The 14658-nt window shown below is 44.2% G+C and overlaps 2 protein-coding genes across 3 annotated transcripts in view; one reads left to right on the top strand and one right to left on the bottom strand.

Moving 5' to 3' along the window:
- The window catches only part of LOC126190687 (oxysterol-binding protein-related protein 9-like), a 528891-nt gene that overhangs the window by 62924 nt on the left and 451309 nt on the right, over positions 1-14658 (top strand).
- The window catches only part of LOC126190688 (elongation of very long chain fatty acids protein AAEL008004-like), a 132604-nt gene that overhangs the window by 31072 nt on the left and 86874 nt on the right, over positions 1-14658 (bottom strand). The window contains exon 1 of one of the 2 annotated variants that reach the window (XM_049931148.1): positions 1838-1934. The exons of the other annotated variant lie outside the window; for it this stretch is intronic. Coding sequence (XP_049787105.1) covers positions 1838-1930 — 93 coding nt within the window. The 5' untranslated portion in view covers positions 1931-1934. Of the gene's footprint in view, positions 1-1837; positions 1935-14658 lie in introns of those variants that run through there. 2 annotated transcript variants of the gene reach the window in all.

Below are 14658 nucleotides of genomic sequence, written 5' to 3'. Positions count from 1 at the left end.
TGTGTGATGTCCTTGGGTTAGTTAAATTTAAGTAGTTCTAAGTTATAGGGGCCTGATGACCTCAGAAGTTAAGGCCCATAGTGCTTAGAGCCATTTGAACCATTTTTAGTTTACTGTGATAAGTAGCAAGAGACGTGTTTGTATTTTGGAGCGAAGACAAGCTTTCATCCATCAGCCAACCATGAAAGGATTGTCTTCGAGTCCACCATCCTGAGGTTTGTGGCAGAGGATACTTCGGGGATTGGGGGGGGGGGGTGTACAACTATCATTTCTCCCTTCTTCCTATACCCCTCCCTCCCTCTCTCTTTTGTGTTCCAGTGATGAATGGTGTATATATATATATATATATATATATTCCTGTAACAAAGTATTTGAAGTCACGCTGGTACGTTCTGTTGCTGTGTGTTTCCATTCCATGATTAATGTGATTTGAAGAGAAGTAATAAAATGAGCTCTAACATGGAAAGTAAGCGTTTCAGGACACATGTACAGCCAAACTTTCAGGAAACATTCCTCACACACAAAGAAAGAAAATATGTTATGTGGACATGTGTCCTGAAACGCTTACTTTCCATGTTAGAGCTCATTTTATTACTTCACTTCAAATCACATTAATCATGGAATGGAAACACACAGCAACAGAACGTACCAGCGTGACTTCAAACACTTTGTTACAGGAAATGTTCAAAATGTCCTCTGTTAACGAGGATACATGCATCCACCCTCCGTCGCATGGAATCCCTGATGTGCTGATGCAGCCCTGGAGAATGGCGTATTGTATCACAGCCGTCCACAATACGAGCACGAAGAGTCTCTACATTCCGTACCGGGGTTGCGTAGACAAGAGCTTTCAAATGCCCCATAAATGAAAGTAAAGAGGGTTGAGGTAAGGAGAGCGTGGAGGCCATGGAATTGGTCCGCCTCTACCAATCCATCGGTCACCGAATCTGTTGTTGAGAAGCGTACGAACACTTCGACTGAAATGTACAGGAGCTCCATCGTGCATGAACCACATGTTGTGTCGTACTTGTAAAGGCACATGTTCTAGCAGCACAGGTAGAGTATCCCGTATGAAATCATGATAACGTGCTCCATTGAGCAGTACATACTGACGAAACTAAAATTAGCTCTAACATGGAAATTAAGCGTTCCCAGACACAAAGTTTGGCCGTACCTTTTTGTAACACCCTGTATATAAACGTACGGACATCGATCAATGTCGTTATACGTGGAATTATGACTGGACTGGTATGTTGGTGTATAGCATCCGTGGCGGTGGTGTACTTCCGAATAGATAATGATTTTATTCTGCAGGAATAAAACTCTAACCAAGAGCTTGTTTTGAAACGAATATCTCCACAAGCGAAGAATTTGCAAATTGAAGTCCAGTTGGATGTTCGTTAAGAGCGCTACAGTGAAAGCAGCTTGATAGAAGAAATGAGATAACGTCATACGGTACTCCTACAAAACCATCCTTAACGTAAAGCAACATCACTGCACTACATATACTGTATTATATAAATAGTCGTACTGTGTTGAGGACCGTAGTTTTGCTACACAGAACAGTCAGTGGTTTATTGTCGGTCCAACTCCAACCACAGTACCGCGTTCAGAGTCTGTTAATCCCAATCGTGCGGCCATAACCACGTCGGAAACCTTATCACGTGAATCACCTGAAGTCGAATGACATCTCCGCCAATGCACTGCCCTTTTATGCCTTGTGTACGCGGTACTATCGCCTTCTGTATGCGTGAATATCGCTATTCCATGACTTCTATCGCCTCAGTGTATACAAGACACGGCGAAGGTGCAGTAGAATAAGACGACAGATACGCACTGTTTTTCTTGCGGGGCAGCCCTTTGTAGCAACAGTGGCCTGTCCGCGCTGGCGTATTACCGGCGCACACAAGCCGAAAGCGCGGGTAAACATTTGCACAGCGTCTGCATCGGAGCAGCCTCTCCGCAGTAGCGGCGCCAGCGCTGTGGCTGTCAACGCGACTGCGGAGCGTGCACGCCCCACGCTGCACGGTGCTTGCCGCGCTGGATAGCCGCCGTCGCTGACGTAGACAGCCGCGGAATAGCCGTGAAGTGGTTATCGACTTCCGCCACGCGACCTCGCCAGGAGCAGAGGTGCGCCAAAAAGAAGATGGCACGTTGACCTGCCCACCGTATAAATAGAAGAGCCCGCGCCCTGTGCGTCCGAGGCGGGCCACGCACTCCGCTTATCTGCCGTCGAGCGTCGCCCGAGCTGGCACCTCGCTACGTTCTGCAGCAGCTCCCACACTAATCGTGGGCGTATACAAAATGAGGCTATTAGAGCTGGGCAAACGATATGCGCGTTGCAACATGTTCCAACAATCACGTGACGTTTGACTCGCGCGGCACAAGGGCAATGGATACCCAAGAAACTGCGGAATAGCCTAACGCTACAATTTCATGAAGCACTGGACGAAGTAGCATTATACCCTATCACTGGCCAACTCCTGTCGTCTTTTAACAAATTTTAAATCTTAACCATCTTAAACATAAGCGGTATGTACGGATATGTAAACAGCCGGCCGTTGTGGCCGAGCGGTTCTAGGCGCTTCAGTGTGGAACCGCGCGACCGCTACGGTCACAGGTTCGAACCCTGCCTCGGGCATGGATGTGTGTGATGTCCTAAGGTTAGTTAGGTTTGAGTAGTTCTAAGTTCTAGGGGACTGATGACGTCAGATGTTCAGTCCCATAGTGCTCAGAGCCATTTGAACCATTTTTGATAAGTAAAAATTTATGCTGAATTTTAAGTAGAAATAAGACAAAGACGAATAAGTTTTTTTCCAAAAAATATAATTTGACTGAACGCAGGATATTTTTTATTTGTTTATGAGAGACTGTAATGATTCACAAAGTAGGTTAGAAACGAGCAATTCGATCCATGTTCACATTAAAAATAGCAGGTAAAACCTTAGATTTTAATCAGTTGGAAAACAAGACGGCAACTTTCAGATGAAACAATGTAGAAAATTAAACAATCAAATGGCAAACGAAAGATATATCACAATAAAGTGATTGTAATTTTTGTTTGGAGAATGAATTATAGCGGCAAACCCGTGTTAAGAGATAGTACCATCAGACATCACTTAGACTGCCAGACGAGCGAAAGTTCGCGAATCGAACAGAATCAAGATTGCAGCCTGTTTGTTTATTTATTAGTTGCTGTTGTTACAACTGATCTACACCCTCAATATACACTCCTGGAATTGAAATAAGAACACCGTGAATTCATTGTCCCAGGAAGGGGAAACTTTATTGACACATTCCTGGGGTCAGATACATCACATGATCACACTGACAGAACCACAGGCACATAGACACAGGCAACAGAGCATGCACAATGTCGGCACTAGTACAGTGTATATCCCCCTTTCGCAGCAATGCAGGCTGCTATTCTCCCATGGAGACGATCGTAGAGATGCTGGATGTAGTCCTGTGGAACGGCTTGCCATGCCATTTCCACCTGGCGCCTCAGTTGGACCAGCGTTCGTGCTGGACGTGCAGACCGCATGAGACGACGCTTCATCCAGTCCCAAACATGCTCAATGGGGGACAGATCCGGAGATCTTGCTGGCCAGGGTAGTTGACTTACACCTTCTAGAGCACGTTGGGTGGCACGGGATACATGCGGACGTGCATGGTCCTGTTGGAACAGCAAGTTCCCTTGCCGGTCTAGGAATGGTAGAACGATGGGTTCGATGACGGTTTGGATGTACCGTGCACTATTCAGTGTCCCCTCGACGATCACCAGTGGTGTACGGCCAGTGTAGGAGATCGCTCCCCACACCATGATGCCGGGTGTTGGCCCTGTGTGCCTCGGTCGTATGCAGTCCTGATTGTGGCGCTCACCTGCACGGCGCCAAACACGCATACGACCATCATTGGCACCAAGGCAGAAGCGACTCTCATCGCTGAAGACGACACGTCTCCATTCGTCCCTCCATTCACGCCTGTCGCGACACCACTGGAGGCGGGCTGCACGATGTTGGGGCGTGAGCGGAAGACGGCCTAACGGTGTGCGGGACCGTAGCCCAGCTTCATGGAGACGGTTGCGAATGGTCCTCGCCGATACCCCAGGAGCAACAGTGTCCCTAATTTGCTGGGAAGTGGCGGTGCGGTCCCCTACGGCACTGCGTAGGATCCTACGGTCTTGGCGTGCATCCGTGCGTCGCTGCGGTCCGGTCCCAGGTCGACGGACACGTGCACCTTCCGCCGACCACTGGCGACAACAACGATGTACTGTGGAGACCTCACGCCCCACGTGTTGAGCAATTCGGCGGTACGTCCACCCGGCCTCCCGCATGCCCACTATACGCCCTCGCTCAAAGTCCGTCAACTGCACATACGGTTCACGTCCACGCTGTCGCGGCATGCTACCAGTGTTAAAGACTGCGATGGAGCTCCGTATGCCACGGCAAACTGGCTGACACTGACGGCGGCGGTGCACAAATGCTGCGCAGCTAGCGCCATTCGACGGCCAACACCGCGGTTCCTGGTGTGTCCGCTGTGCCGTGCGTGTGATCATTGCTTTAGAGGTGGGTCGAACTCGTTCATTCCCGTGAACTACTTCATTCATTTCACTCTTTGCCGTGAAGCGTTCAAATGAAGTAGTTCATTCGTGAAGTACGGAAGCGTTGCCCAGTTCGCCGCTCAGCCGCTGCTACGCTCGCTTCGCCTCGCTCGTACAATAAAGCTTCGTAATACTTCACAATTTTACCAACAGATGGCCGAACTATGCAGTAACGTGCACGCAACGTTTTACGCTCTTACAGCGTTTGAGTTATCTTAAATACAGCATGGTCGAAGGGGACAAAGGGCGTTTCTGTCTGTGTCCAAGTGTCTGAACAATTTTATCTTGGACTTTACGCCCGTGAACGGCACCTTGTATTTTAAAAAGTGTTTGGCTCCGTTTATATGTCCACCATCTTTTTTCTCTAATTGTCTTCATTTCTATCTTTTGTGTTTCTCTGCGGCCAAAGAGCGGCGTAGTATGCTGCTGCAGGCCTGCCTGTATACAGGTTTCAAAATGACAATAAAGAAAAAAAAGGGGGACAAAGGAAAGATAAACAGAGAAGGCTGTCACATATAAAGAAAGTTCTACATTTAATCTTGCTCGACATTTTCTCATGAAGCGCCCAAAAGTCTTTATCTGCCAAATGAAACATTATTTGTTGTATTCATGAACTGAAAAATAGGGCTACCAACGAAATGCAGTCCAATTTTATGTTCCTTTTAAAATTTAATCCAAAATAGAATGAGTATGTTTAACACCGTCACAAAGTCTATATACCTACGTTAAGTAATTATTCAGAAGTTTTCCTGTAGATTTTATTTTTGTTGACAATAATAACCCACTAGATTCAAAACGTAAACTGTCACCTGTAGTCACTGGTACGATTTCAGGTAAAATCCCTCTTTCAGTGTTATTAACAAACCTTTTATTTTCATGTTTGCTGTGCGTGCTCACACAGATAGCCACTTCGTTTCTATCTTTAATATTCATTTGTCTTCAAGCGCTGCCAACGGTAGGCTACCCGTAGACGCGAAGTTTAACTGCACAAATAGTCACGGGTAATGATGTCAGCACTGCAGGTAGCAGCTGACGCTGCCTTCTCCTCACCCCTCACCTCCTCCACCCGTCCTAAACCTATCGTTCCCCACTAACACCGCGTGATTCGTCGACAGGCAGGACAGGGAGGAGTGAAGTGATGGGAGGAGGAGTGACATGGGTGAGGGAGAGGGGAAGAGAGTGAGTGAACTAGAAAAAAGTGTGGAGTGTGCTATCTGTGAAGAGTTTGAAGTACCAGTTCATTGAAATTGAATGGTTAGTTCACACTTCACAGGAGTGAAGCGTTCATTTGAACGACTCATTCATGAGCTCCCCATCACTACATTGCTTGTACAGCCCTCTCGCAGTGTCCGGAGCAAGTATGGTGGGTCTGACACACTGGTGTCAATGTGTTCTTTTTTCCATTTCCAGGAGTGTATTTCAGTTTGTTTCACAGTTATTTTTGTTATTTATATCCATAGAGCATTAACAAACTCTAACAGGTCGTTGTGATAGTACCAACAAAAGTCAGTAGATTGAAGGCCGACGAACAGGATCCTAAATTTCCCGAATTGTGACGTAAACTTCGAACGGTTAGGGTCGTGTTCACACTCAGCCCTAGTGACTGTACTCCGGCACTGCGTTGTGGAGTTCCTGAGCTAGAAGATATCTGGCACATTTAATTCTCCTCTCTCTCTCTCTCTCTCTCTCTCTCTCTCTCTCTCTCTCTCTCTCTCTCACACACACACACACACACACACACACACACACACACACACACACACGAGCGCTGCTGTTAGCGTCCCTGGTTTGATTCCCGTGCCAGCCTAAGTTAGCTGTTGTGGAAATGGAGAGAACGGGATCCGACCAACCTCTTGAAGCTAAATGAGAAACTGTGAGATCACATACGCAGCAAAATTGACACGTAAGCGGCCTAAGTGTGTCAAATAGAAAGGCTTCCACCTGGCTGGTAGCCATGCGACACGCGCACACATCTAGGTGTGCTTTTCTTCTTTCTTTTATCAGGTACACTGTCCCAAAACTGAATTAAAATAGTTCGTGTCTCTGTTTTCAGTTTTCCTTGGTTGTAAGGCAAATCCCGTTATTGGTAATCCCCTTCCATTTATTCGTAATGGGGAAGCCCTGTACCGCCACTAAGAGCAACTGCGGTATTAGGCCGAGAAGAACTTAGGCCCAATAACGCTCCAAATCTCAAAATACCCATTCTACCCTTCGTATTAAAGAGTGAAGAGCACAAAAGTGTACGGTAGTAAAAAAGACAACGAAAATACCTTTAGAAGCCAAGGTGCCGTGTTCCAGAGGGTAGGAACACTGTACACGAGAAACAAGTCGACTTAATGAAACACGCATACGGCTTTCATACCTATCCCTTCGTCTGTTGTCTCAGAATTAAATTGGAAATAGCGCTTATCTCATGGCCACGCCGAAGGTTTACGGCATATTTTCCAGTGCTGGAACTGACTCTGTCCTATTTCTCCTCCCCCCCCCCTCCCCGCCTCCAATTGCTAATTGGGAACTAGTCCGTAACTGACCTTGCACGTAAGCGCAATTATCCGGAATGAATGGTTTCTTATCTCTTTTACTAAAGTTACCCCGGGGCCCTGTCAGAGTTGCTGGTTGCCTATCTGTAGTCATCCGGGGGCAAAAAATTTAATTTCCAATATTCCATATACAGAGGGGTCAAAAAAAAATGTATCCACTGTTTAAAAGTCCATAACTGGGAAACTAATTGTCGGAGTTGTCTCATCTTTGGTAGTGTAATAGTTTGTAGTTCCAGTTATCGCCACACAAGCGTTGTTTTGGGTTGTTTTTTTGTCAGATTACAGTAGCCAGATAGTCAGTGTTTTGTTCTTAGTTGCACCTAGTTACTCGATTAGACATGGCTGGCGCAAGGCTTACATTCGATGAAAGGAAGTCAGTTTTGAAGTGGTATTTTAAGTACGAAAACATTGAGGTTCCACGGCAATGGCGAAATGAGAATCAAACAGAGCAACCGACACGTTTAACGATTCATCGCATTCGAGGCAAATTTGAAGCCGGGTAAAGACTCACACAAACAACTATCTGGGGGACCTGTAACAGTAACAACTCCAGCTAACTCCCGTCATGTGTTACAACAATTCACTCGCTCACCACAGAAGTCTGTGAGGCAGTGTGCCCGTGGAACTGGAGTTAGTCGCTCAAGTGTTCGGCGAATTTTGAAGACAGCAAAGTGGAAGTGCTACATCCCACGATTGCTACACGCAATGAAGGAGGACGACCCAGATCGTAGCACGGAGTACTGCGAGTGGTTTACTAACATGGTGCGCAACGATGAAGAGTTTGCAGACATGATTGTGTGGTCTGATGAGGCACAGTTCAAACTCAGTGGTACAGTAAATCGCCACAATTGCATCTACTGGGCCGCCCAAAATTCCGTACGTCCATGTAGACAAAGCCGTGAATTTGCCAGGAGTAAATGTGTGGTGTGGGTTGTCTTACCGGGGCCTGATTGGGCCATTCTTCTTTGACGGCACAGTTACCGGTGAGGTGTACCTTCAGAAGCTTCAGACATCTATTTTACCTGCCATCCGAGACTTGTATGGAGACGGAAGAGTTTACTTTCAACAAGATGGTGCCCTAGACCACTACCAAAATCGTGTTAGGGCGTATCTCGACGAAAATCTACCAGGATGATGGATAGGCCGTAGAGGTGCTGTGGAGCATCCACCACGTTCCCCAGACCTAACTCCTCTGGATTTTTACCTGTGGGGAACACTAAAGCACGTCGCTTATGGATAAAAGCCACGCACACTGGATGAACTTCGAGAATCCATCGTACATTCATGTGCAAATATCCAACTGAACACGTTGCAGTCAGTAGTTCGCGCTGCAGTTCGGCGGCATCGTTTGTGTCTGGATGTTAATGGTGACCATTTCGAACACCTACAGTGATATCTTTAAGCTGGACTTTAAGCTACACTTTCACCAAAAATGAGACAACTCCGTCAATTAGTTTGCAAGTTATGGACTTTTAAACAGTGGATACATTTTTCTGGACCCCTCTGTATTTTATATATAAATATATATATATAAAGACCAGTTTTAAAAATTTAAGACGTTGTAAGATAATTATCAAGAGGTATAATCCTATTTAGCGATCTCGCACAGTAAGACGAATTGTACACTTTAGAAACTATGTATATGTCTTGAGGCGCCCTCACTCAACGGCGCGCAAATTACCCAGACTGTATTCACCCAGTGCTTCACGATGTGAGAGCACTTAGTGACTTGCAAAAAACTATATACATAATTTCAAACATTTACGAAACTTTTTCTCGCCGAAACCTAGCAGTAAAAGATAAAAGGAAAAAAGTTTATCGCTTATTACATTTACAGTTGTAACCTGCGATTATCAGGAACGCGATCTTCATGTAATTTGTTAAAACTGAAAATAAATTTGGCGAACATCTTTTAGTGCCTAGATAAAATTTTCGTAAGACAATTAAAATATACCTAAAATAGTTTTGGTTGGAAGTGACAACGAGCTTCAGATCATGCACATATTAAACAGATCATGCACATATTAAACAGATCATGCACATATTAAACAGATCATGCGCATATTAAACAGATCATGCGCATATTAAACAGATCATGCACATATTAAACAGATCATGCACATATTAAACAGATCATGCACATATTAAACAGATCATGCACATATTAAACAGATCATGCACATATTAAACAGATCATGCACATATTAAACAGATCATGCACATATTAAACAGATCATGCACATATTAAACAGATCATGCACATATTAAACAGATCATGCACATATTAAACAGATCATGCACATATTAAACAGATCATGCACATATTAAACAGATCATGCACATATTAAACAGATCATGCACATATTAAACAGATCATGCACATATTAAATGTGAGCTGAACAGTTATACCAGTAATAATCATCATGCAGTGGCACACATAGTACAGAAAACATGAGTAAGAAATTTGGTGTTAGCAGCAGCAACAAAAGTGAACCAGGCTGTACACCATACTCTTACGAGACATAGATTGAATAAGTTGGTTATGTCAGTAAAAACACATCAACCTTGATTCGGAATTGTATGAAAGTAAAGTTCAGCAAACAAAAACGTTATGCAACGGCACAAAAATTAAGAATGATTCTACACCCTGGTTTATAAAATCTTAATTAAATGAAAAGTACAATCGGCAACTAGGTAAAACAGTCTCTGTTGTTTCATTGTGGACGTGGGAGAGTGGCTGGTCAAATATTTAACAAAGAAATTCGCCAAACAGCCGTGAAAATAAAGTTGTTTTTTTTTTCGGTACCAGTTTCGGCAATTCAATAAGCCATCTTGAAGTCCCATATGCGCCTCTGAAAAATTATCGATATTGGCTTACCGGGGCCATCTGTTTCTGGATGTCGTGAATTCTCAAGTGCTTCTTTCTAAGTTACAGTCAAATCTTCGGCGGAAAGTAAGTAATTTCGTCAATCATTTATCAGATGAGAGTCCAAAAATAACGATGTTTGTAAATTCCATGCAGGGCCGATTATTGAGACCTCTATTATCTAATTAGCTTATAAGGCAATTACGCTTTCCAAAAATTCCTTACATCTGGCTACCGTGACAGAACGTGATTATTTATCAGGTGTCGCCCGACAGCTATCGAATTCCAGGATATAGTGAACTGATACAGAAGCAAAATTAGGTGATTCAGATGAGTAGATACGTCTTTCTTGTTTTACGATGACGTTTCATTTTGCAGTAATAATAACTGAAAGGGGCCACATTTTTACAAATGATACTCTGCGATGCAACTTTCGGCATTGAGTTGTTCGTTCGTGCAAGTTCAACTCTTGTGAGTCGTCGTAACATCGATCTACGGGGGGTGGTGGCGCTCAGTGACGCGGAGGGGATTCCCCACTCTGACGCGGTTGCTTGGTAGACGGAATTTGCCGTGGCGGCCTCATAGCCGTAAAACTTGGGCCTAGGGTTGCCAACCGTCTCGTTTAGTGAGGGATATTCCGTGGCTGAGGGATAAAAAACGATCCCATCTGGACTGTGTACGGGACCGTATTTTTTTCCTCAGAGGGGATTGTGAACAAGAGGGCATTACGTTGCAAAAATCGTTTCGTTAAACGAGATACGACGACACTAGCGTATACTTCGGTTTAGCCGTTTTGTGCGTGCGTGAGTCGTGCCAGAGATCAAAGTTTCGGCGGCGGCGGCAACGACGGCAGCAGCAGCAGCTTGTACATCCTAAGAGACCTTGAGCTTCTGGCGAAAAAGAACCGGCTAACACAATTTTCTTCCCAGTCGTGAAAACCGTGTTAAGACGACACGCCACTGACATAGTGTTCAAAGCGACGAGAAAGGTGTATCAATATTGCAAAGGACCTAAGCTCACTGCTTGTCACGGCAGCAGTATACAAAATCCCATGTGGTCAAGCGTGTATTGGAATTACTATAAGAAGCATCAAGACTCGGCTTAACCCGTCAGTGCGCTGTCTCTCCTGCAGTGAACAGCTGTTAATGATAGCTTCTTTCGTACTTCCAGTCAGTCATGAGGCTGCAAATTCACGCAGTCCACTGCACTGGGCTCTACCTACTGGTTTTGTGCCCTGCGTGCATTTGCAGCTTCAGGACTGATTGGAAAGACCAAAGAAGCGATCATTAACAGGTGTTCGTTGCAGTGAAGACGGCGCACCACGAAGACCAAAAGAGCTATAGCCGTTTCGGCCACACGTATAAATGGGCAGTAAGCAGATCATGCACGAAATCATTTCTGCGATAGTGTATTTTTATCAAGGTCTAACGTGGAGTTCTATAGTAAGATGTGCGGAGGCCATATAAATTCAAGAATGCAAAAATAATTTCAATAAAAAAGGATTGAAACCAGACAAGCTGTGGGCCTTAGTGTCAAGAAGAACAGAAAACGCAGTGCCCTCTGCAGTGCAACCTCCGTAACACGCGTCGGCGCAACTCCGCAATAGGCAGCCGTAAGGTTGAAACGTCCCCTTAGAAAAATTAATGAAGTACTGTGCTGATAAAGCTCTTACATTATTTGATTTTCAAACAGCTGAGCAGAACTGAACATACTCAGACATTTCGCTCTTTACCTATTCTGATCAACACTAAACTGACACAATATTTTTAGCACAACGCAATCTGACTTTCAATAATCCCTACAAAAGAATGGCCCTGACTAACATTAACCCATACAAATCACTTAACTCACAAAAATCTTCGTTACTCGAACTACTGCAATACAGCGAGCGCCACTACTGCCAGCTAAATAAAAGATTCAAACTACTGAAGGCACTAACTACTGATAGGCATAGTTAGCAATGAAAGATTTTGATAGAGAACAAACAATGTATTTACCTTAATAGTGTTCAAAAGTCATAATATATATAGCAGTTCATGGCATCCAGTCTTACAAATTTACTGTCTCTAATGGACACACGTCCAGATCATCCGCTCTCAAAACTCCATTTCTCCCCACATCCACCACTGTTGGCGGCTCACCTCCAACTGCGCAACGCTACACGCTGTTAACAGCCAACTGCCCAACACTATAATAGCAAATTCCAACAATGCAAACCAGCCACAGCGCTACATGGCATTACCAACATAAAAACCTAAACAGCCTACTTACAAGGTGTCACGGAAAGACCGTTCCGCGGTTACGGATTAACAGTTGTGATTGCTGAACCCTTTTAAGTTTGAGAATTAACCAACTGCTCGTTTGAGGCTCTAGAATGTCTCCAGCGTTAGGAGGCTAAGCACCAAGCATAGGAACATGCCTTCGACTACGGCCTAATGCCCGTATAAATAAAACCACCAAGTATTTAAACTTGCCGTTGTTGTCGTGACAAAAAATATCATTTGTTTAGTTTATTTATATGCTTTATTCGGTATAGTTTTAAAAACAAGTTATGTGTGTTGTGTATGTTGCAAAATGAAGCGGACACAATTAGAACAGTCCGCAGCGGTAACTGCTGTGATCACCTTTAGCTTGTATAAGTGCACCTACGTTCTACCAACAAATTCTGGTGCACCGAAGTATTTGAGTCCACTCGTTTTGCATCATCTACTTCTATTCAATTTTACACATACTTAATGTCTCGCTTCTTGAGCGCAAATCACAGGTTACGAACTAAAGATTGGTATACCGGACGCAAGAGATTCTGGTAGCTCGCTTTTACCAGACGACGATCTCCTTAGGTGGCGCCTTTTTTATCGAAGGCACTCAAACACCTAAAGTAAACGCTTGAGACGTGTTATCAGCGTGTCTCGGCGTTGATACACAAACGTGAGGCGAGGCGGTCTGGGGGTACACTGTGGGTTGCACAGTCAGCTAAACGAGACTACTTCCTGCTACCCCGTTTATAGCGGTGAATTTTAAACATCACGCAGAAGCAATACGAGTGCCACTGGCTGTTGTTTTGTCTCTCAAAATAGCTGTATGTTTCTTTTTACAGTTTAATAAAAGAATGATGCAATGCTCAAGAACATTTATCAGTGTTAAACTATTTGATAAGTTATTGGCGAACTACTGACTGGAGTGAACGCGAATTCCGCTACTAACAGTGTTTGATTCACTTTTTTTTTTTTTTTTTTGTAGTATGAACTTCATTGTGAGTGAACATAATATGACGATATCGGAATTTCGGATACTATTTGCAGTGTTGCTGACTTATTTAATTTATGAGGTGGTAACCGCTGCATGTACACAACGTTATTTTGAAGTAATACTCCTACTAAATCAAACGAGCAAGGCAGTACAGTGATTAGTGTTCTAGGATTACTCTGGAGGACAGGCTAAAAATCTACAACCAGCCGTTACTGTTTTCTTGCTTCCGTCATTCAGTTCGGGCGATTGCCGAGATGTTTCTGTGAAAGACTGCAGCCGTGTAGCTTCCTTATGCAATACTTCCGTCCCACTTCATCCCCCCCCCCTCCCCTTTCCGAAGGAGCTACCGACGTTACGCAGAAGCCTAATCCTCGTCTATTTATAACTACAAACAAACTTAATAAACTCTGCCACGGAATATCTAGGAAACACCGCTACTTCAGGTACTTCTTCAACGGAAAGGAAGACAAGTTACTGCCTTCCTCTGAACCTGTGGCTGAAACGCTGGGACAATATTGATCATAAACGATGGCAAAACTGAGAGGTCTTGGTAAGTGGTAACACGTTCAGAAACTGTAGAGTCCTATCTGATGCATGGATGGATTATTGAATCTGGTGAATGGACGACCAACGTAACCGGTTGTATAACTTAATTTTACGGTTTCCAGACCTAACCGTGAGTGCGGAGAAGGGTTCTTGTGTCCTATAGCAGAGGTGACCACAACGCGGCTCGCTAGCGGCTTGCGTCTCTAGCCTCAATCTATCTAATTTGGCTTTTTCGACAGATCAGGCGTGTTCAGTATGCGCTTGTTACGCAATACGATATTCCTAATGTATCTTGATATTGGTTATTGAGGTGGCTATCAGTAGCAAATTTCTGGGCAGATGATTCCAATTAATGAACGCTATCAAACATTTTCTGTAACAAAATGGACATTTTTTTCCTCGGATTTATGATCCACGGTTTTTAGTTGTGGCTTTTATTACAGATGTTATGCAACATGTACAAAAGCTAAACATGGCATTACAAAGAAGTGGAAAACTTACTTCTGATTCTGCGCACTGTGATTTTAGCTGTCATTACAAATGAAGGCATTCAGAATGAAACACTGGCGCACTTCAAATTTTCGAAGAAAATGACTGAAACCTTTGCTGAAGTGCAGGTGAGTCTGTGTAAATGTGTGCGCAAGTGTTCACTAGTTGGCCTCTGGTCCCTGCGTCCCCACACTTAAGTTCTTAGTGTATAGTGCGAGAAGACTCACTGCCCTTCCATTATTTCCATTCAAACAATAATTATAACAAAAGATATTAGACGTACAGCAGGTCATCAAAAGTATCCGGACACCACCAAGAACATACGTTTTCATATTAGGTGCATTTTGCTGCCACTTACTCCATAT

Source organism: Schistocerca cancellata, chromosome 6, assembly GCF_023864275.1.
Source record: "Schistocerca cancellata isolate TAMUIC-IGC-003103 chromosome 6, iqSchCanc2.1, whole genome shotgun sequence".
Classification (NCBI taxonomy): domain Eukaryota; kingdom Metazoa; phylum Arthropoda; class Insecta; order Orthoptera; family Acrididae; genus Schistocerca; species Schistocerca cancellata.
This window is presented reverse-complemented; position numbering and strand designations above follow the sequence as displayed.